This window comes from Lampris incognitus, chromosome 18, assembly GCF_029633865.1.
Source record: "Lampris incognitus isolate fLamInc1 chromosome 18, fLamInc1.hap2, whole genome shotgun sequence".
NCBI lineage: Eukaryota > Metazoa > Chordata > Actinopteri > Lampriformes > Lampridae > Lampris > Lampris incognitus.
In genome coordinates, this window is record NC_079228.1 from 31,654,194 (window position 1) to 31,677,648 (window position 23,455).

The 23,455-nt window shown below is 47.5% G+C and overlaps 1 protein-coding gene across 1 annotated transcript in view; it reads right to left on the reverse strand.

Annotated features, from left to right (window-relative positions):
• Window positions 1-1,015: 1,015 nt before the first annotated feature.
• The window catches only part of jarid2b (jumonji, AT rich interactive domain 2b), a 42,171-nt gene continuing 19,731 nt past the window's right edge, over window positions 1,016-23,455 (reverse strand). The window contains 12 exon segments of the mRNA XM_056297909.1: window positions 1,016-3,533; window positions 4,668-4,775; window positions 5,565-5,751; window positions 6,358-6,488; window positions 7,355-7,537; window positions 9,274-9,379; window positions 10,122-10,236; window positions 11,193-11,263; window positions 11,795-11,913; window positions 13,511-13,603; window positions 17,028-17,581; window positions 22,317-23,454. Of these exon segments, the coding sequence (XP_056153884.1) occupies window positions 3,306-3,533; window positions 4,668-4,775; window positions 5,565-5,751; window positions 6,358-6,488; window positions 7,355-7,537; window positions 9,274-9,379; window positions 10,122-10,236; window positions 11,193-11,263; window positions 11,795-11,913; window positions 13,511-13,603; window positions 17,028-17,581; window positions 22,317-23,454 (3,033 nt within the window). The 3' untranslated portion in view covers window positions 1,016-3,305.

Here is a 23,455-nt window from a genome sequence, read left to right on the forward strand (position 1 = left end):
CGCCCCCTACCCAGAATTCTTTTCGGACGCCGTCCAAACGCAACTCCTGAACGAGCCGGTGAAATTCGCCAGGCTGGGCAGGTCTCCGGTTTATGCTATGAACCCAAACCGAACGCCGACGCCGGTTTCGGCGGCGCAAGTTGATATAAAGCAGAGCCGCCGCAACTGATCTCTGTCGCTCATCCATGATGATCACAAGTAAACACAAACTGCTCGTGTGTGGTATTTGTTGTGTGCGGTCTAGCAAACTTGCTAGCCGCGTTGGTGTAACTAGACTGCTTGTTGTGACGTCAACACAGCGAATTCGCGTTCTGTTCGAACACACCTGGCGGAGCTGGCGGCCAAACACGGGCGAACAAAGCGGCGCGAACTCTCTCACCGCCTTTGGTCTGAACGTAGCATTAAAGACGAACTGCGGAATGTTTGGCCACTAGTAGCGCTACTGAGCACAGTCAGTCCCCACACCACAACAAACACACGAACGTCCTGTCCAAGCCTCTGCACTGAAATCCACAGATGTAAACATTAGACCCTTGTGGGGTAAACTTTATAGGCATCTAAATATTAAAAATAAAACTTTCCTAACATCTCAACTTTTGCCAGCTGGGGTCTAACAACATACTCGAAATTATGAATGTAAACAAACTCGTTGTTTTAATATTTATGCAGAATATCTTTGTGTACTAACACCACACATACTAAAAGGGATATAGTAGCAGCCTATGAACAGCTTGGGACACAGCTTGCAGGTGGCTGGAGTACGGACCAACGTTGTGTTGACGAAGCTCATTTTTGAGTGAACACAAAAAGCACGTAAAATGTCTGCAAGTCAATGCTAGCGCCACTGATGGGCACAGACAGCCACTACAACGCCACTGTAAATAGCTATAGCCTTTGAAAGTGACGTGACCCCTGCAGTATTATACAACCAGCTTCCAGACCCCCCCCCCCCCAAAAAAAAATTCAAAGACTCAAACCAGCGGGTCAGAAAGAAGTGACAGTGAATTGTCGTTAAGTTTTTATTAAACCTTAAGTACAAACTGCAAAAGTAAAAAACTGTCAATATAACCAACATGAGACTCTCTTTCCAAGTGAAGGGAAAGGCCGAGACGCAGTACTAATAAATTAAGTTGCCAGAGACCCCACTGTGAGCAACTAGTTGAAATTGTAGAAAATGGAAGAAAACCAAAAAACAAAAAAAACAAAAAAAACTGCAAAACAAAGAAAAAAAATCCTGTTAGAATATATTGTAAGGCCATAAAAACTTGACAACCACCTTTTTTTTTTAAATGTTGAAAACACCCGACTTGGTATTTCATTAAATAGTCCTAAAACAGTTCAGTCTTCTGTGAGGGACGACAACCAACAAACTGGATTATAGGATTTTTCCTTGACAGTCACCACTGGCAAGCTCAGTGCAACATGAGTAGCTACTACATTTTTGTTGAATTTTCAGTAATGAAAATGTAAAAACCCATTTTTTGTGAACATATCTTTTTTTCCCTTTTCTTTAAAAAAGTAAAGCTAAACAAACAAAACTAGGTTGAGGGGAGGGGAGGGGGGGTCGGTTGCTACTCCATATCTTCTTTCTTAGTGATATAAGCAGCACTTAAAATTTTTATACACGTTTACCAGAGCAACCCTGTAAGCGTCAAACTCACACGGATGAAGAAAGGGTAATGTAAGGCTTTTTCTTCATCAAGCACTCCCCTCCGGAACTTTCTCCCTCTCCTTTTTCCTTTCCCTCCCTCCCTCCTTCCGTCCTTCCTTCCGTCCTTCCTTCCTTCCTTAACCCCAGAAAAAGGCTCAAGTATTTAAAGAAATTTACAGGATTATGTACAAAAAGGTGATGTTTTGTTTGTGTCGGACATTTTCTCTCTCTAAAAATCACTCATAATACATCTGGAAAAGGGAAAAAAATGCAAAGGCCAGAAAACAAAGGACAGTTAAAGGAAAAAAAAACAAAAAACAAAAATCAATTCATATTTCACATTTTACACTCTTTGACTAGTGGCTCTACTTGAGATAGCACATCAGACCAAAAAAATTTTCAAAAAACAAAATAATAATATAATATAATAATTAATGTTTACTGGTACAGATGAAACAAGAGGACTGGAAGAATGGAATGTTAACACGATTGCACATCTAGAACCGGAAAGGCCTAAAGGTTTTTCCGCCCTGTGGGATGGGGGTGCGCTAACACGCCGTTAGCTGATAGCGAGCGTAAACCCCCGGATTTTATCTTTTTGTATTTGTTATACAGTAATTTTTAACCAACAGCACCAAAAAAATGGATCTCCTCGCTATATATCAGGCACAGTTTCCACTCGCTAGCGAAGGAAGGATCCCTCCATACTATCAGGAAGTGAGGCGGGTGGCGGCCAATCAGAGGCCAACCAGCTGTGGCCCCACCCCCTCTCACGTCCGCCAAGGAAAAGAAACATTGACGACAAAAATCAAATACACAGAAGACTTCTTGCAAAAAACAGCAAAACTAGCAAAAACAAAGCTAAAGTTTTAAAATAGAACTTAAAAACAAAGCCAACCAATAATAAAACCAACATCGTCTGTCTTTCAAGTTTTTACCTCGTGTCGCCAACTCCCCCACCCCCCCTTTTTGCGTTTTCTAGTTTCTGTTTTTTTTTTTTTTTTTTTTTAATCGCAGGAGCTGCATCAAGACAGAGGAAAACAAAATTGTAAAGAACTCCTCTTCCTCGGACCAAGGACAGAGTTAAACTTTGGGTAACTACTTGTTGTCATTTGAATTTTACATCAAACTTTAAAAGAAAAAAAAAGTTAATAAAAACAGGAGACCACCGTATCGTTCGTCCCGTGTTCACAGTTGAGTGACGCATGATGAGGAGGGAGGAAGGTGAGGGGTGCCGTCTGCAGGTGGCTGGGGGCACAAAAGGTAAAACGGGGCCCATCAAGTATATCTGTGAACTGTACACTTAATGCTTATATCGGACGACTTGAGGGGTCTTGGGAATCTAAAATCATCCAAAAAGAAAAAAACAAATTCTTCTTTCACTCTAGTGCAAAAAAAGACATCTTGTTCTTTTTTCCTTAAGAAACAAGCTTGTCATACTAAGGGGGGAGGTGAATAAAGTGAGATATAATATTTTTTTTAGGTGGGTGAGGTCAGGTGGTGTTGGGGTGGGGGTTCTAAAAATCCCAAAAACAATGTATTTAAAAATGGCATGGTTGTGGAGGACTGATAGCAATTCTAGTGAAATAAAAAGGAGGAGACTTGGGGGGGGGGGCACGGGCACGGGGTGGCAAGGTCAAGGGTCAGGGTGTCCTCAGGACACGGCCGCTGCCTTGGGTATGTGGGTGGAGGAGATGCGTGCCAGGGACACCTCCACGTTGGCGCGCTTGCGGGGGCCTCGCTTGGCCGGCGAAGCCTTGATGGGGCTGGGGGTGTGACAGGGGTCTCCTCCTCCTCCTCCTCCTCCTATTGCTCCTCCTCCTCCTCCGGTCTTCACCATGGCACGACCACACACCTGGTTCACCAAACTGTTGATTTGCTCCTGATTTGCAGGGTGAGGGGCACAAAAAAATAGGAGTGAAAATTTCCATCAAAAACATCTTTATGCATGCTCAATAATCCAGGTAGGAAAATCAGAGAACGTTCATCTGGATACAACGTTTACTGACAGATACAATGTTTCATCACTCACCCAAGTGACTCATTCAGTCTCACCTGACTGCAGGTATCCTCACCCTTATAAACAATACAGTGGCATAACGACCACAACCAATTAACCGTTTCATATGCAAATAAGAGTGACCATTAATTAGAGTTTCAGTGGCCATAAGTACTATTTTTTTGGAGGGGGGGGGGGGGTTCCCTCTTCCTCCCCAATTGTCAGTTGTACTTGGTCAATTACCGAGCCGTCCAAGTCTCTGCTCCACCCCCTCTGCCGATCCGGGGAGGGCTGCAGACTACAATATGCTTCCTCCGATACATGTGGAGTCGCCAGCCACTTCTTTTCACCTGACAGTGAAGAGTTTCACCAGGGGGACATAGCGCGTGGGAGGATCACGCTATTCCCCCCAGTTCCCCCTTGCGCCCCAACCAACCAGAGGAGGCGCTAGAGCAGCAACCAGGACACATACCCACATCCAGCTTCCCACCCTCAGACACGGCCAATTGTATCTGTAGGGATGCCCAACCAAGCCGGAGGCAACATGGGGATTCAAACTGATGATCTCCGTGTCGGTACACAACGGAACTCTAACTCTAATTAAAGGTCACGCCCATATTTGCATATGAAACTGATCGCTGGTTTCGGTCGGTACGCCACTGTATTGTTTAGAAGGGTGGGGATACCTGCAGTCAGTTGAGACTGAAGAGGTCACTTAGGTTGATCTGTCAATAAACGTTGTGTCCAGATGAACTAATTCAACTTTCTTTGATTCGATTAAAAACGTATTTTTTGAAAAATTATTTCAGTGTGTTTCTAACAGTTTCTCAACACAATTTTTCACATACCCACTGCACATCTGTAAGAACTATGACTCTGACATAAGTCAGGAGCCTACAGTATTTTGAAGTGTAAAAAATGGAAAATCCAGAGTCACACCAACAGTGTAAGTGGAAAGGCCTCAACAGAAATAACGTTAAATGGCTCCCCCTTCTGGAGGTAGACACACATAACTACCTCATCATATCGGTACATCATCTTAAGACCTCTGCAGGACTTGTGCTTCTCCACGTAGCGCAGGGCACACTCCAGACAGAAGACCACGTTGTCAGTCTCCTGGACCACCTGCCAAGACAAGGACGGGGATTTGAGGCGTCAGGTAGCAGCTAAAGGTTTTCTTAACATTGTTTTACTGCTGACACATGATGCAGGGGAGACTCTGGCGAGACAGTCTATGAAGTGACGTGGCCACTTCCCATCGTTGGGACATGAAACTCCTTTACAACCTACAGACGGACCACAGATAGTATTTATTACATGGATTACCTGCTCTTTTCTCTACGACAAGTCTGCGTGACAAAGTTATTAGGCGAAATAAAACCACAATAAACATTTCATGCATTTTTTTTAAATAATGGAAAAATGAGTGACAGTAACTCTCCAAACTAGTGGAGAATCATGTTGATGTCAGCGTGTGTGTTGTTAAGACGTATATGAGCAATTGCAGTAGTACAAATAGTATCATAGCCATGTTGAATGGAAGTATGTATGTCAATACAATACCAGTTTTATGGACTGAATCCTCCACTCCAGAGATATTATGAACTAAGGTAAGAAACCTTACCGGGATTACATGTAAACATTGTAGACTACATCTCTGTAATCACTAATAAATCAGCTTCTGACATCTGATATTTTACACCCACCACCCGTTCACCCAGTATAGTATAGTAATCATGGTGGGGTACGGCCTCATATACTATAGTGTTAAACAGTGTATAGTATAGTTTTGTACAATGTATTATAGTGCATAACCAGATCTTTAGTATCGTATTGTACCAGATAGTAGCACATGGTGTAGTACAGTACAGTATGGTATGCCCATGCGTTCCTGTATTACCCTCGTCTCCTTACCATGGACAGGTAACAGAGATGCTGACAGGTCTGACAGCGTCTCTCTGAGGACTCCAGTGCCAGCCACTTGCCGCGGGGCTTCTTGCGGCCCTCGTTGGTCCCCAGGCTGCCATCGTGTGTGCCATAGCGGGCAGAGGAGAGCAGACCTGCCTTGTACAGTTCCTGCCGTTGGCGCATCTCTATGTTCCTATTGGATTGCAATGAGAATAGATGTGTGACATAGTGAGACAATGGCCGGTCTTGCTGGGCATAATAAGAAAGAAAAATGGCGTGGGTCTGCCTTGCAAGACGTCCTAACTCGTGTGTCCGTCTTGAGCGGTGCACTTAAAAAATTCCCATGTGCTGCTCTTACTGAGCAATGCTTTTAAACAGCATTTGCTTTCTCCTGTCTACTTTGATCCGCGTCAGAAGGGTTCATCCGCACTTCGCCTCTCAAGTTCAACACAGTAAGCGAGTCAATTAAGGCTTCTTCTGCACTAAGAGGAAACAACGATCGAGAACGCTCCCTGAAATATTCAGCTGCAAAAAAACAAGGAAACAATGACAAAATGGAGCCCTCCTCTTCAAGGTACCCTTAAACATCCAACTATATTTTGAGATGCTGATCTTTGATCATGCTGCCATGGCAACAGTAAAGAGGATACCTAAATATTGGACACCTCCCATGCTCTTTGGTAGGCTTTGATCTGTGTGTGTGTGTGTGTGTGTGTGTGTGTGTGTGTGTGTGTACATTGAGTGAATGTGTGTGCTTCTTCCTAATGTGCTTCAACTACACCGCCCCTTACGCCCCTACCTGAGGTCTTTGAGAAGAGTGGAGATGGTGTTGAGAAGGAGGCTGTTGTCTCTCTTGGACTCGGCCGTGGCGATCTGGTACAGTAGCTTCTCCATTGAGAAGGGCTTGGGTATACAGCGGCACTTCAGGTCCTGCATGTAAACCGACAGCATGTTACAAACACAGGGACTCATTTATTCTGAAAGAGGCGATTTGGAAAGAGCCACGGGAAAAACTCAACTATCAACATTTTTTGCTAATTTTTTTTCCTTTTATCCAAACTTTTCAACCTGTTAACACATACAATATGACAACATGTAGTTTCAGGCATAGATAATCTGTTTATCTGGCTGGTCCAATCTAGACATACTGATAAGTTCCTATAAAGGGAAAAAAATTGGATTGGTTGCTATGACAACCTATGGATTATGGTCATTATATACCCTTGTTGATGCTGACAGTATATTATTTAGATTAGACAGACAGCGTATTTAGATAGTAGTAAAGAATTTCATCAAGTAATAGCGATAAGGTTGTACGGTGGGAAGGCCGAGGTTCAATATCAGAAGATTTCCAAAGACCATCCCAGAGGGGCTTGAAGCAGTAATTACGTATTTGAGATTCAAGTCTTTGGCTAACGTGGGTTCACAATGCGTTGATCTGTTTCGCCGTCTCTTCTTTAAGCAGCTCTCACACTCACGCAGAGCCCTCTGCAACTCGAGAAGTTTACCTCCAACCGTCCACAAGGTGGCAGCAGCGAGACACATTGTAGAAACCACATCCAACAGAGAACGTTTTCATTGTGTGGCAGTCCGACCAATTGCCGGCAGCAATTTCTTTTCTTTTCATTACATTACGGTTCCCTGTGGTCTGCTCTGTTATCCTGATAGGTTTTGTGCCAAGAAACAATACTCGGCTATCGTATTTAGACGCCGTCTTCTCTCTCACGAGTTTCCCCGAGTAATCTACTGTCGCCATGGCAACCCAGTGCCCGCCCCGCCACGGTGCGCGTACTGACCTTGGCAGCCTGATAGCCCAAGTTCATCCAGTGTGGCGTGGCGAAGTGCACCGTCTCCGACACGCTGTAGCCACAGCTCACTTTGGAGACGAAGGCACCGGGGAAGCAGACAACAAACTGGCCACTCCGCTGGACCGTACGGTGAACCTTGATGCCCTCGCGGCACAGAACCTCCGGGGAGATCTGGAGAGAGAGAGAGAGAGAGAGAGTACATTTTGAGGTTACCTTGCATTATAGTGAATTTACCCCAGTACTAAAATCTAGAGGGTCTGTATGTCTCTTTATGTCCCTCCTTAAAACCTGTTTTTACAGAGCTGTTTGATGTCGGGTAACTTTTATGCGTTTTTCCAACTGTACTTCCACCATGTTCCTTTCTTTTAATGGTCCTTCCTTTTGTTCCTTTTTATTAGCGCTGTATTGCATCTTTATGCAATTTCTTTTTATCTTTCGTCTCAACAAAGTGCTGCCGTACGCTTCACGCTTTATTACATTTATGAAGCATCTTGTAATTCTGTTTCAAAGCGTGCTATAAATATGATTATCATTTTCATTATTAAAATCCTGTGTCAAAACCCCGCATCCTGTAAAAACCAAGTCACACAATCAGAAACACAAATAAAGAAATGAAAGGCCCATAACAGAATCTAGCTTTAGCGGCACTCAATGATAAAGAACTTTTTTTTTGCCTGGATCTGGATTCATACGGATCTGGATTCATTCAATGATAAAGAACCTTTTTTTTTTTTTTGCCTGGGCCTGGATTCATATGCTATGCATACTGCAGCAGAACTTCGTCCATTGTATTGTTTCCACATAACACAACAGACGTTTGGCCAACAAGCTCAACAACAGCTATCTATACTGTTCTGTAATAAAGTCGATTACATTGCTATCCTCTATCTGCAAACATCCGGGTGAAAGAGTGAAACGGGTGTATCAGTGGCATGGACTTGGGTGCGGAGGAAAAGTCTTATAATGGCTGGAAAAACACTGGTTTTTCTGTCCGTGTGTGTGTGTGTGTGTGTGTGTGTGTGTTTGTCTGCTGCTAATCTCACATACTACTGGGCCTGTCAGCCAAATAATTTTTGTGCAAAGTTACGACTGTATGATCAAGGACCTCTCATGGTTGTGTTGATTCAAAACCTTTGAAAACCCCGTTTTAGGGCATCCGGGTAGCATAGCGGTCTATTCTGTTGCCTTAAAACATGGGGATCGCTGGTTCGAATCCCCATGTTACCTCCAGCTTGGTCGGGTGTCCCTACAGACACAATTGACCATGTCTGCGGGTGGGAAGCCGGATGTGGGTGTGTGTCCTGGTTGCTGCACTAGTGCCTCCTCTGGGCGGTCGGGGCACCTGTTCAGAGGGGAGGGGGGACTGGGGGGAATGGCGTGATCCTCCCATGTGCTACGTCCCCCTGGTGAAACTCCTCACTGTCAGGTGATAAGAAGCGGCTGGTGACTCCACGTGTATTGGAGGAGGCATGTGGTAGTCTGCAGCCCTCCCTGGATCGGCAGAGGGGGTGGAGCAGCAACCGGGACGGCTTGGAAGAGTGGGGTAATTGGCCAAGTATAATTGGGGAGAAAAAAAAGGGGGGGGGGGTTCCGAAAAAAGACCTGTTTTATACCACAATTGAGTGCTAACTTCTCAGCTGGCTTGCCGCCCAAGTCCGAGCAGCGAAGAAGAGGAGGTACACCTGGCAGAGGTCTGCACTCTAATGAGGACCCTCTTCTAGTTCAACCAGGGTTTGGACAAGATTTTAGCTTAACATGGACAGCAAACAGACAAACTGAACAACCAAAGAAATAGAGAAGAGAATTTGCTGACAAGGTAACAGACGGATGAAGACACACACACACACACACACACACACACACACACACACACACACACACACACACACACAGGAGAGCACACTGACCATAATGTTCTTTTCCAACATCTCTAGTCCTGGGGTGCCATTGGCCTGAAGCAGTGTATGGACGACCTTGTCCAGCTTAGCCTTCTCCTCAGCAGGGACAGAATACCTGAGGGAGACACACACACACACACACACACACACACACACACACACACACACACACACACACACACACACAGAGTCAGGACACGCATTAGCTCTGTGCAGGCATATGTGAGCGCTGTCCTGCATTCCTTGCAGTAAATACATAGTCTTCATTGTGCTGGAGGGAGATTCTCTAGTCAGCATTTGTTACACAGCAACACAGCGGGTAGAATTCAAACACAAATATAAAACCTGCAGATACACCTGCACAACAAACCCTGCAATACTCACACAGGCGACAACACGGAACCGGGTCATAAGAGTAAAGTCTAGATCATAGAGGGACTTGGTCAGTGCACCCCCCCCCTTAAATGGAAGGCAGGGCAAAACATGTGCTGACATGGCTCCTTGCACCTGAGGGTACTATGTAAGGGATCATCTGCAGGTACAGCATAAATCTTGCAGGCAATGTGCAAATACCAGATCTCCCAAAACCTCTTATAAAGACATGGCTACATGCATGCTCAACAATGCCCCCTCCCCACACACACCCACCCACCCAGTATGTTTAGTTTGTTGATCATGAAGCTTAATCCGACATGTGTAAATGTATTTGGATGGGAGTTTTCAATGTGACCTTGCAACTATAGCATGTGAATGCAGCATTCACGATGCCGGAGAGACAGGAGGAGAGACAGGGGGAGAGACAGGGGGAGAGACAGGAGGAGAGACAGGAGGTCAGCAACGCTGCCGTCCTTACTTACCAAATGCAATCAGCACCAGTGTGTAAGTAATCAATGTATGGAAGGCGGTTTTGGTCTCGAGACCAGCATGAGGTAGAAAAGACCATGCCGATGTTTAGCCAGGGAATGGTCACCCCTGGACAGGACAGGGAACGGGGGAGAGGGTTTGAAGAGAGACAAGAAAATTACAAATTTACTACAGACGTCATCAATATCGATCGGCATGTTGCTGTATCGAGTAAATCTTGAGGTGAGGATAAATAGAAAGTACAGTGAAATCTATTTTTTTTAATGTCCTGTTCTAGTCATTTGCTCTTTTATGTAATACATTTCGCCTCCACACGGAGGCGACATTACGCTCTGTCGCCGGCTGTAAACCTCCTACGTTGGTCGGTTCGTCCAAATCGGCAAGCAATTATCTTTTCTTTTTTTTTTTTTTGGCTTTTTCCCTCTCTTCTTCCTTCTCAAGCCGGAGGTAACACAGGGATTTGAACCAGCGATCCCCATGTTGGTAGGCGACAGAATAGACCGCTACGCTACCCGGACACCCCCAAGCAATTATATTTCATTTATATAAAAACAAAACAAATGTTGCACTCGACTTGTGGGGCAAAATGTAGCCATGACTCGTAGTTTATTCTAATAACATGTTTGCATTACATGAGATCTTGTCCCCGTTCTTAACACGATTGTGAGTATCATTATCAGCATTATGACGGGCTATTTAACGTATACTGATACTCTGGTAATTACTGCAATAACTGATACTTGAAGGGGAGATCAACAACAAAAACCAACGTTTACCAAAAGCAGAGCCCACAAGAGGAATAAAAGCAAAACGGATAAGGAGTTAACTTTGATAACGGAGATTTCCAAACACCTTCGCTGGGACTTCATCTCGTCATTTTCCACAACATCGCAGATGATGAAAGCCAAACCCCCCCACCCCCAACCCACCCCCCACCCCAAAAAAAAGAAATCACACAACCCTAATAGAAACGGCTTCGCTCCGTTTTACTCGGAGATATAACGGGTCTATACTCATCCGTAGGGTAAATGTCTTTATGCCGACAGGCTCACTGATCTCCTTACCGGGCACAGCACCCAGATGCCGAAGAATGGATCCAGAGTTATTTGGGAGGACGGTGAGGTTCCATCCATGTCTGAGGAAAACGAGAGCAGAGGAGAACGGGTCCATCTGAACAACGTGAGCTTTGATTTACGGATGACTTTTAAAGAGGTCAGAGAAGATTCTCCTCTATAGGAGTGACTCGGTTCCCGAGTTCGTCCAAAAAACATGATATATATCTGTTTTGGTAGACAGTTAAAGTACATATGGGAGTCTTTCATGGACTCGCCACGACCCTTTATGTACAGCACGGTGTAATTTGTCATGCTCAGATGTACAGCAGGAACCATGTGCTTGAATTTATACTGACCACCTATTTACTGCTAAGCCTTCACACGGTGAAATCTCTACAACAGAAACGGGCTTAAACACCTTGCTCCGTGGCACTTTGATGATTTTTTTGCAGGAGAGTGAAGAGTGTCTACTTCCCTTCTGTATTTCCCTGCCCAAGAATTCAAACCAGCAAGAGTCCAGATCCAAGTCCACTTTAGCAAACCTCACATCACAGATGGAGTTTTCAGTTTTTGAAAGCATGACTTGGTCAACGGGGTTGTGGGATACTTACTTAGAAAATGGCTCTGACTTTCCCGTGGGGAAACCACTCCCATGTGTACTGGTGTCCACCTTCCCATAATGCACTGCCACGTGGCAGTCTCTCTGCTCCACGATCCTCCAGTACTCTTGCTGTAAGCATAAAGTCAAGTCGAGTCAAGTCAGTTTTATTTGTACAGCCCAATATCACAAAGAGGAGCGAGGAATGTGTGGAAACGACGACGTTCCATGTGTGCCAAAGTCATTTACCTCAGCCTGACTGAGCGAGGGCTGCTGGGTAACTGTAAAATAAACCTCCATAATCACAATTTTAGTGATATCTTTTTTCTAATCTTCTTACCCCCCCCCCATACTCCCCAGGTTTTTTGGTTTTTTTTATTCCTAATTGTATCTGGCCAATTACCTCACTCTTCCGAGTCATCCCGGTCGCTGCTCCACCCCCTCTGCCGATCCGGGGAGGGCTGCAGACTACCACATGCCATGCCTCCTCCGATACGTGGCGTCACCAGCCGCTTCTTTTCACCTGACAGTGAGGAGTCTCGCCAGGGTGACGTAACGCGTGGGAGGATCACGCTATTCCCCCCAGTTCCCCCTCCCCCCAAACAGGCGCCCCGACCGACCAGAGGAGGCGCTAGTGCAGCGACCAGGACACACACCCACATCTGGCTTCCCACCCGCAGACACGGCCAATTGTGTCCATAGGGACACCCGACCACTCCCCAGGTTTAACCAGTTGTATTATCACTATGTATAAACAGGAACAGAAAAAAAATGGCTGAATGTGAAGAGCTGGCTAACTGCGACCGTCGTGGCTCATTTGGTGATCCCACAGTGGATTTCTTTGCACACGAAAGAAGGACGAGCGAGAATGGGCTTCGGTAGTTCTGAATAGGTCAATACACTGGCAGACAAAAATAAAAACCAGCATCAAGACTTTTACCGTATGCACCTGCAGCCTCGCCATACAAATTTAAACCACAAAGGAAGTATTGCTCATAGCAAACAAGCGTCGCCATTGTGGCAAACTTGCACAGGGCAGCTTTAAGACTTGGTTGCCTCTGTGTGCTCAGGTATCAAGACTCCATAAAGGCCCCATAAACCCTCCCCAGACCTTCTCAAATTCTTTATTTTCAGGTTACACATAATGCAGCTCACTTATTTTAGTGATTTTTATCCTCGAGGCGTGTAACAGAGGGTTTCCATTTTGCCCATTTAGTCAGAGTCTCCACCTTAGAGTCAATAACACATGGTCAACCAGCGGAAAATCACACAGACCTTTATCCATTCCTTACAATGTCACCACATGGACGCACAAGTGTTAAGTCACTTCATAATTGTTTGTGTAAAAACAATGAGCAAGAATAAATTCAACCTTACTCAAACAGATTTTTTTTTTTAAATATTTCATTCATACTGGCTAAGATAGGCAAATCCAATAATAAATACTGGTAGTACTTTTTCATAAGGCACCGTTAGCAATTACAAGCTAACAAACTTGCACCTGCAGAGGTGAGAAGGCACTGCCAGAATTGAACATATAAAACTATGCCATCAATGGAACCATTTAAATGTACAATGAACATTTTGTTAATGACTTTTCCCTTATTTTAAGGAGGAAAACATTGCATTCAAATCAAACTCAAATCAAAGACAAGGGAGGAGTAACTAAACCAGGCCTTGCATATGGCAAAAAAAAGGGGGGTGGGGGTGGAGGGGGGGTCTCTCTCACCTCAACCTCGGCGGCCCCGGGCTCCTTGTTAAAGCACATGGTCATGGTATTCCGGGCTATCCTGAAGAAGTTGGTCAAAGACACTGATTTCCCCTGCAACACACAGACCATCACATGCAGCGCCGCATGAGTCACAGGGAAAAAACACACACACATACGTTACACATAACAGCACTCGATTCTGCAAAAGCATATTTAGCTTTATGGTCCTCCGGTGATGGTGGGAGAAGGATGTGGGGGCATAAAGGGAGGGTACACAGCAGAAGGGGCGTCAGTGAAATATGACCATGGAAATATTGCTGGACTTTGGATGAACCACATGTTGGTATATGCATGTGTCGATGTCTGTGTTGTGTGTGTGTGTGTGTGTGTGTGTGTGTGTGTGTGTGTGTGTGTGTGTGTGTCTGTGTTGTGTGTGTGTGTGTGTGTGTTGTGTGTGTGTGTGCGTGCGTGGATGCGGATGGGCGAGTCTGTCAGCGAGGATGCATGCGTGTTTGCGTGTGCACGCCTGTTATCTCCACCTCTGAACCTCCTCCATAATTCCCCGACACGACTCCCCTAGACTTGAACCCCCCCCCCCCCCCCCACCTCCTCTCATGGTCCCCTTCCTCTCCTGTAGGGAGTTCTGTGAGGGCAGCCATAAATCTGCCCGCTCCGGGGGCTGGGGATGTTAGGGACCCCGCTGAAAGATGGCCTCGCTGGCTCCTCTTCTTCCACACGGGCTGGGGGTTATTAGGAGCTCGCAGCTGAACGTACCGGCTTCGCCTCAGCGGTAGTACTTTAAACCGTCAAAATATTACTCATTAATCAACCGTATTAATCAGCTGTGAAGATATCAACCATTTGCGCACTTCCCACCTTGGGTCTCGTGTAGTGTTTCGAAGCGATATCACATTCTCGAAAACAGACTTGCGGCGTACTAGCTACCGCACGCCCAGCGAGTGTCAAAAGGTTCTTGTAGTTCTTTTGTTTTCTGTCGTTCGCTCACATTTTCTTGGTGCAGTTGTACCCCAGGACGTGTTCTTGACATGCGAGTTATTCACCGTGAGGGAACTGTGAAACACATATCCTCCTTTGGCAGGAGTGGGGGCTGGGGGGGGGGCTGCTCTTTTTGGCAATAAATCGAGAGAGGTCTTAGCCTTGGTGGAAAACGATGGGTCGTATTGAGACTAGCGTGCTCCTTCGGTGATGTGACGGCCATTCGACTCGCCAGCGCGGCCCTCTGGCCGTCTGCAAGGGGTCAAATCTGTTGACGACATCTCCGAGGGTGGACGGTACGAGGATTTAGTTTCCAAAGCAATAAGGAAGAGAAAAAAAAACCCACTAAATGAGATCCAGACAAGCGCAGCGGAGGGTATAGCACATGTGTGTGTGTGTGTGTGTGTGTGTGTGTGTGTGTGTGTGTGTGTGTGTGTGTGTGTGCACATGCTCAATTCTGTGTTTGAAAGGTAAGTTGGGAGCTAACTACAAATATTTTTGAGGAATATACACAACATATCACATCACAAAGAGACAATTAAAGCTCCTCTATTCCCATAAGATTATATTAATGTGTGTGTGTTTGCATTTGTATGCAAACTAATTACAACTTCACCCCCCAGCTTCACATTGTTGTGCACCTTCTGCAGCACTGCATGTTCACGTGCTAACGAACTTAACCTCTCTGAATGCACAATGTGGCCAGTGCGCACATCCGACTGTTTGACTTTGCATGCATGTGTGCCTTTGTGTTTGGGTTTGGGGAAAAGGGCTGGGGGTATTTTTTTGGCTCGGGGTTAGCTGAGGGAGGGTTCATGGGATGATGGAGAGCATTTGGTGGGACGGCTGTGGACATGGCTGCAGCCTGGAGCAGGAGTTTGGAAAAAAAACTAGCCCACACACACACACACACACACACACACACACACACACACACGGGGGGGGGGGGGGGGGGCTGAGAGGTTGTGAATGTGACTAGGGACTGGGAAGAGGGAGGGGTGTGGTGGACACAGGGTATAGATGGGGGAGAGGGTGAGGAGTGGGAGGGCTTGCGAGGGAGAGGGCCGGGCTTGGAGCTGCCTACTGGCCCTTTCCACAGCGCTGAGCACTGACCTACATTTCAGCCAGCCAGAATCAACACAGCTGCCAGCGGTCTGGGGATGTGGGAATACACCTAACGTGAACACACGTACACGCGCCAACACACAAGCGGGACCACCGACCGACTACCTTCCCACACACAGCTGGACACGGACTTCAGACACAACCACAAGAGCTGCATTGTGCAAAGACAGCTCGGCCGCTTTCTCTCCAGAGAAACCGTCCCCGACATCACACCACAGCCCCGCCAGCGTCATATTACCGTAGTACATTCCAGCATTGTGCGTTCCACTGAGCAAAACCAATTACGCAAACTCCGATTAGGATGGTTTGCTTCAACTACACTTGAGGATTTGCCACAATCATGTTTCCCAATTCTACCAAGAAAAAAATTTCAATCCCGGTGAAGATATTTGCAATCTACACTTGAGTGATATTTTCCCAGATTAGAAACAAGTCGCGGCGCGTTACCAACACCTGAAACAGTGTCACTTACTCCTGAAGACGCCGTGCGTCTCTTAGCACTGAGCAGCATCACGCTGACGGAGATCCACTCAAGTGCAAGTAGCGATACTGTGACAGGTGGTGAACTTACACCTCTCTGGTGATATTAGTACTCATGACCCAGAGTGTGAGGGAACACTAGTCAGACATATCGGTACAGGGGACTGGCAACACTCTGCAGCTTTTGTATGCAGCCCAAGTCCTGCACACACACACACACACACACACACACACACACACACACACACACACACACACACACACACATATTATATATATATATATCTCCATTATCCAAACTGCTTATCCTGTTTTCCGGGTTGCAGGGATGCTGGAGCCTGTCCCAGCAGTCATTGGGCGGCAGGCGGGGAGATACCCTGGACAGGCCGCCAGGCCATCACAAGGCCCACACACACACACACACACACACACACACCTAGGGACAATTTAGTATGGCCGATTCACCGCATGTCTTTGAATTGTGGGAGGAAACCGGGGCACCCAGAGGAAACCCACGCAGACATGGGGAAGGGCCCAAACTCATGACCTTCTTGCTGAGAGGCAACCGCGCTAACCACTGCATCACCGTGCCACCTGCATATATATACATATACATATACATATACCTGCTTAAATACCATAACTAGATGGGAACAGAATGACAGAGCTGAACAACCCCACAGGGACAATTCTGTTCAACTGATATTTTGAAAGGCTGAACCATATGTCTGTTTTTAGTTTTAGGACGAATGAGAAATTCATGTCTCACTCTCCCATCCCTTTCATGGTGTGTGGTACTTTTGTAGTATGAGCCCGCTGAGACCATGTTCAAAAATGGAGAGAAAAAAAAAGAAAAATGACCAATATGTTCCTGTCTGAACTGTTCCAGCCACGTGTACATCACAAATGAGCGGAAGTACAACCTCTTCCTCACCTTGTAAATACACTTGTGCTGGTCACTGAGAACGCTCCTGTCCTCCTCTTCCTCCTCCTCATCTTCATCCTCCCCGTGCTGCCTGTCCTCCTTGCCTTGTTTTTCCTGAGCGAAAAGCCGGCGCCGGCCCGCTTTCACCTGAGCCTCCAGCTCCTTCAGACGGTGGCACACCCCATTGGTGCGGTGGTGCCCCACTGCCCCTCCCACCACACCGCCCACCAGCCCATTCTTGGGCTCATAGCGCGGTAGTGCCAGCGCGCCGGGCGCCGACGAGTCTGAGTGGCCCTCCAGTGGGCCTCGGCGCGACTCCAAGTTCTTCTTCTCCTGCAATACCTCGGCCTGCAGCCGGAGGCGGTCTTCGGCGTTGAGTGAGTCGTAGGAGAGCAGGTACTGCAGGTAGGCCTCCTGGAGCTTGGCCAGCCGGTCCTGTGCCGACTTGGGGATGCACAGGAGGTCGGCCAGCTTGGTCCACTTCTTCAGGTCCATCACCTGCTGCATGCCGCCCATGTCGTTAATGAGCTGGAAGAAACGCGCCAGGTCCACCTCGCAGCCACCTACATCAAGACAAGGAAGAGATAACAAAAGATGGATGAGTGAAAGTGGGACGAGTCAGGTCAGTGCTGTAATGAAATATCATTTCAAGTCTTGATTTAAAGAGACAATAACACAGCAGAAACCCTGCTACCCAACCACACAGGTTACTTTCCATAAGGTCTCAGATGACATTACATTACTTTACATTACAGTCATTTACCCAACGCTTTTTTCCAAAGCGGCTTACAATAAGTGCATCATTTAACGTAGGAAATCAGGAGAACTACTAGCCATCAGAGGTCATAAGTGCATCTAAACAAGCATCTAAGAGCAAAACCAGTGCTAAAGTAATAGCACAAGAAAGAGTTTTGTTTATTTTTTTATGAGTGAATACAAGTGCTAAGAACAAGTAACAGGGTAGTAGTTCTTGAAGAGGTGAGTTTTCAAGCTGCGCCGAAAGATGGGCAGCGACTCCGCTGTCCTGACATCAGTGGGGAGTTCATTCCACCACTGTGGGGCCAGGACAGGAAAGAGCCGTGACCGGGTCGATCGGCAGCAGGGGCCTCTGAGCAACGGGGCAACCAGGCGTCCCGAGGCAGCAGAGCGAAGTGGTCAGGCGGAGGTGTAGGGCTTGACCATGGCCTGGAGATAGGAAGGAGCTGTTCCTTGCACTGCCCTGTAGGCGAGCACCAGAGTCTTAAACTGGATGCGAGCAGCTACTGGGAGCCAGCTACTGGGAGTCAGATGCAACTGGTTTCAAAATCCGCCCCAAAATGTGTGTTGCACCACAATCGCTCTTTTAACCCTCTTTGCCGCCACTTTCAACTATCCTGTCAAAACACTGCATAAAATCTGCTCTATTTAAATGCTAGGACTCTATAATGGCAAGAATGCGACGATACGTCTCCCATCAAGATACAACTAAAACCGTGATAGTGTAATACTACAAACACTGTAATATTTGTATTTTTTCAAATTTTAGAGAAATTGTCAAAGAAAACACCTCAACATTCATGAAACCAGAGTAATCAAAGCCATAGCTAGTGCTGTTGGGGCAGTTCTGTGCAGCCCCGCTGTGTTACGGCACCTGCCACCTAGTGGTGAGGGATGGAAACTACACAATGAAATTGTGCCGCTGCCATGTCTCTTGGTGTGTAAACTTAGGAATCGATGCAGTGTTATTGAAAATTGATAAAATATTGTTCAAGATAGCAGTACGATACTCAAGTGTATGGATATTTTCTTATACCCCAATAAAACGGTTTAGTCCCTGGAGTCATCAGGTTTCTTGACAGCGCCACTCGTCTCCACCTTCCCTCTGACTGGTTCAGATACTGATTGCTCCTAAACCCATTTTGCACTTTGTCGAGGTGTCAGTCACCTCCACCGGTGCTATTGTGTGTTGTTTTTCCACATGTGTGTTCAGAGTACGTGTCGATGCTCAACAGATTAACTGACCCTCAGGAAATAATTCAATTTTCTTGAAATTAAATTGAAATTAAACCGAATGCCAAGCAAAAAATCTTGGTGTCAAATGCCACCCTAAGTAATCCAACTACGATTGTTTCTGTGTTTATTTCTATGTAATCTCATCAAATCCAGGCTGGGGTAACCTCATAATCCTCTTCCTCCACCACCAAAACCCTCGTCACTCATAAGAGTCTCCCACACACCGACAGATGTGAAGATTAATTTGAATAAATACACAAGCTTTTCTGCTGCTGGACAACCAAGTCTGACATGCAAAAGTCATGATTTTCAAAGACACAACTGTTGTTTAGGATTATGAAATGTGAAGCCCAGGAAATGATAGCCCATCTACACAACAATAACTAGTAGGCCAGCAGTTTCTTGAGTTATCTTTAATAAATGGTTACCATCAGTCTTCCCAGCCTGTCTGAAAATGTCATGGTAATAAACTTTTTTACTCTGCTGTCCTTTTTTTTTTTTAAATTGGCATCAGTCAATATTCTGGTTTATATACTTCCAGAAAAAATGTGCCTCTGTCGGGTCACTGTGGCTGCCATCTTGGCCCAAGAAATGTGCAAACTCCCATGACAGGTAGATGTGACTGAATGACTCAGGAGTCAAGTTCACTTGTCTTGGGATGGCTAACTGATTTTTGTCTCCCTTTTTCTCGTCACTTGTATCCAGCCAATTGCCCCACTCTTCCGACCCGTCCCGGTTGCTGCTCCCCCTCTTCTGCCAATCCGGGGAGGGCTACAGACTACCACATGCCTCCTCCGATACATGTGGAGTCGCCAGCCGCTTCTTTTCACCTGACAGTGAGGAGTTTCACCAGGGGGGGCGTAGCATGTGGGAGGATCACGCTATTCCCCCCAGTTCCCCATCCCCCCTGAACAGGCGCCCCGACCGACCAGAGGAGGCGCTAGTGCAGCAAACAGGACACACACCCACATCCGGCTTCCCACCCGCAGACACGGCCAATTGTGTCTGTAGGGATGCCCAACCAAGCCGGAGGTAACACGGGGGATTCGAACCGGCGATCCTCGTGTTGGTAGGGAACTGAAACAATTACCTTCTCACATCATCGGAGACCCTCATTGTGCCAAATACAGCTAACCACATTAATGTTAAAGGCAGAATTCATATTCTGGGTCTACTGAGGGAAGTCATTTGGAAACTGCACATCCTGGCCGCTTTAAGCCGCTTTGCTGCGGGTCACTGGCCGCTGGGCTAATATTCCCTTTGGTCCAGTAAGGCCCACCTGGGACGCCTGTGCTCACCTCAGGATAATCAAAAAAAAAAAAAAACCCTTCTTTCGGCTGGGCAGAAAAGCTAATAACACACACACACACACACACACACACACACACACACACACACACACACACACACACACATATATATGAACTTGATACACACACGGTGCACATCTCAATGCAAAAAAAAAAAATTGTTTAATGTCTCATTCATAACTCACATGCACGTGCACACGCACGCACACACACACACACACAAACACACACACAGCCGCGTAGCGTGCACATGTACATGCGCAAAGTCTCGGTCTGCACGGAGGCTGTTTAAATGCTCATAAAGCCCTGACGTGGTCATGAGAAATAGAAGGTGACAGGGCAATCTGGGGGAAATATTGTTTGCCGGGCCCTCGGGGGCCCCCGTGCCTGGTCCCTCCACATTGTTATTGGCATCTATAAATGGGGAGATAAGAGCGTGTGGAATGCCACTGAACCTTTCGCAGCGCCACAGATAGCAATCTCTCGCCGCGGCTCCGCTAACTGTCTGCTTTTGTCACGGCTTTATATAGGCCTGTGAAGGAGCGCTAGCAAAACACAATTAAACACAGGGGCGATATTGACAGGGTAAACAAAAGGCTCTGCAAATGTGCACACACAGAAAGGGGGGGGGGGTGTCTGTGAAAGAGAATCGCTGATAAGACCAGGTTTATCATCGACAACATCATTTAAGATTATGAGCCATATCCTGACGATCTGTCAGTTTTTTTTCTTATCGATTTCTCCGTTTTGTTGCATGATATTCTAAAACTGTACTATATTATACTGTACTTCCTGTGGAAATTCCCGTTTTATCCGCCGAAAGGTCTTTCTAAACGTGTCAGCACCTTTTCCCAGGGTCGTATTTCTCAGCGTATAAACGGCTTGAATCGCAACCAACTGGACAAGAGTGACGAGAAAGAAAGAGGCGGGAAAAAAACCCCCATGAAAGGCCAAAGCGGCGATGCCGTAGTCTTCCCACCTATAATATAATATCACACGTCGGCTCAAGCTGTCGAAGCTGTCATCTCTCGCTTTGCCGAACTCTGACTAAACTAAAAAAAAAAAAAAAAACCACCGCTCTGGCTTTGTAAGAGAGACAACCCACAAGTGTAGTGAGGGCAGCAGACGAGGGGCTAATGTAGGATCGGCTGGCGGGGTATTATGTGGCTCTGAAACTGTGCCGACTGTTATAAAATGGAAATATCCGGTCCTCGGTAGATGCCGGTAGTATATTGTGGCTTCTCTCAATTAAATCATTCAGGTAACAGTTTTAACAACTTTTTTAGACACATTAAAACATATCCCCCCCCCCATTTCTCCACTATTGTATCCGGCCAATTACCCCACTCTTCCGAGCCGTCCCGCTCGCTGCTCCACCCTCTCTGCAGACTACCACATGCCTCCTTCGATACATGTGGAGTCGCCAGACACTTCTTTTCACCTGACAGTGAGGAGTTTCGCCAGGGGGATGTAGCGCGTGGGAGGATCCCGCTATTCCCCCCAAGTTCCCCCTACCCCCTGAACAGGCGCCTGACCGACCAGAGGAGGTGCTAGTGCTATGACCAGGACACATACCCACATCCAGCTTCCCACCCGCAGACACGGCCAATTGTGTCTGTAGGGACGCCTGACCAAGCCGGAGGTAACATGGGGATTCAAACAGGCGATCCCCGTATTGGTAGGCAACAGAAAAGATAGCTACGCTACCCGGACTCCCAGAAGCGGTGAATTTTAAGGTGAGTCTATCACCTGAAGGTTTGAATTAATCAAACTGGGAAATCGGGTAATTATTGAAAAAAACTATGGTATGCTTTGTAAAATGGTTGGAGTAATGGAGGGTATATGTGACTTGTAATAAATTAGTTGGAGTAATGGAGGATATACGTGACTTGTAATAAATGGGCTACAATGTGCCGATTCACCAGTATGGTCCTTCAAATCTGGAAACGCTGGTTAAAACACCGGTGTGTGTGTGTGTGTTCACATGCTCACTCACCAATGACAGGGGGCTCGTCCATGGTAATGCCCTGAGATTTGAGGTGCTTCCGGATGCAGGCCAGCCGCTGTACATTGGGGCCCCACCGCCGGCCCAGCTTGTGGACCCGCTGCACCTGCGTGACGAAGCGCATCTCCTCGCTCAGCTTGCACTCCGGCCGCCAGTCAGGTGGCGGCACCACACGGCACAGGCCGGCGGACTCCGCCCGCTCCCTCACCACATCGAGATACACCAGTGGGTCCTGGAACTCCCGGGGCGCCGGCCGGAAGACAGGGGCCTCGCCCAGCGCCGGCCACCCCTCGGGCCGGCTTCTCTGGCGCTCCCGCTCTCGGTCCTGCTCGCGCTCCTGCTGGCGCGCCATCTCCTTCTCGCGCTCCCACTCCTTGTCGCGGTCGACTGGCCGAGAGGCTGCTGGTTTGGGCTGTCCAGGGTTGGAGGAGGAGGAGGAGGAGGTAAGAGGGATGGAGGCCATGGCAGGGGCTTCCTGGGGGTTTGAGGTAGTGCTGGCTCGACTGGGATTCTGTGGGTGGTTCTGGCCCATTGAAGGGGAAGAGCAGGAGGAAGAGGAAGAAGAGGAGGAGGAGCTCCGACCGTGAGACCTGCTCTGCTGCTGCTGTGCTTGTCGAATCAACATCAGCTTGCCGGCCGACGCCCGCTTGGGTCGCTGGTTCACCGGCTCCACATTGGCTGCTGGTGTAGAAGGAGGTGGGGTTTTCTGAGGAGCAGGAGGAGGAGGGAGAGGAGTAGGCGGAGTCTGGGCAACGGGTGGAGCAGGAAGAGTAGCAGGGGGAGGAGGAGGGGGCAGTTTCACCACGTGTCCGTTAGCCACTGGTGTGGAAGGGGCGGCGGCTTGGGCGGCAGCTCTATCCTGATTGGCCACCTTCTTGCTGCTGCTGCGCGTCTCCAGCGGTGCCGTCTGGAGCTTGGCCTTCTTGGCTTCGGTGATGGCCGGCTTGGCTTTCTGCTCACCGGCTCCCGTCCCCACAGCGCTAAGGACCACCTCCAGCCGCCGCTTGGAGTTACGCAGCCCCTCTCGGCCCGCGCACTCCCCCTGGCCCTGGGTCGGCTGCCCCGCTTTCTGCCCGTCTTCCTTGACTTGGGCGTTGTGCCGCTGCCCGTTCAGCCTACCGTTGAGGCGG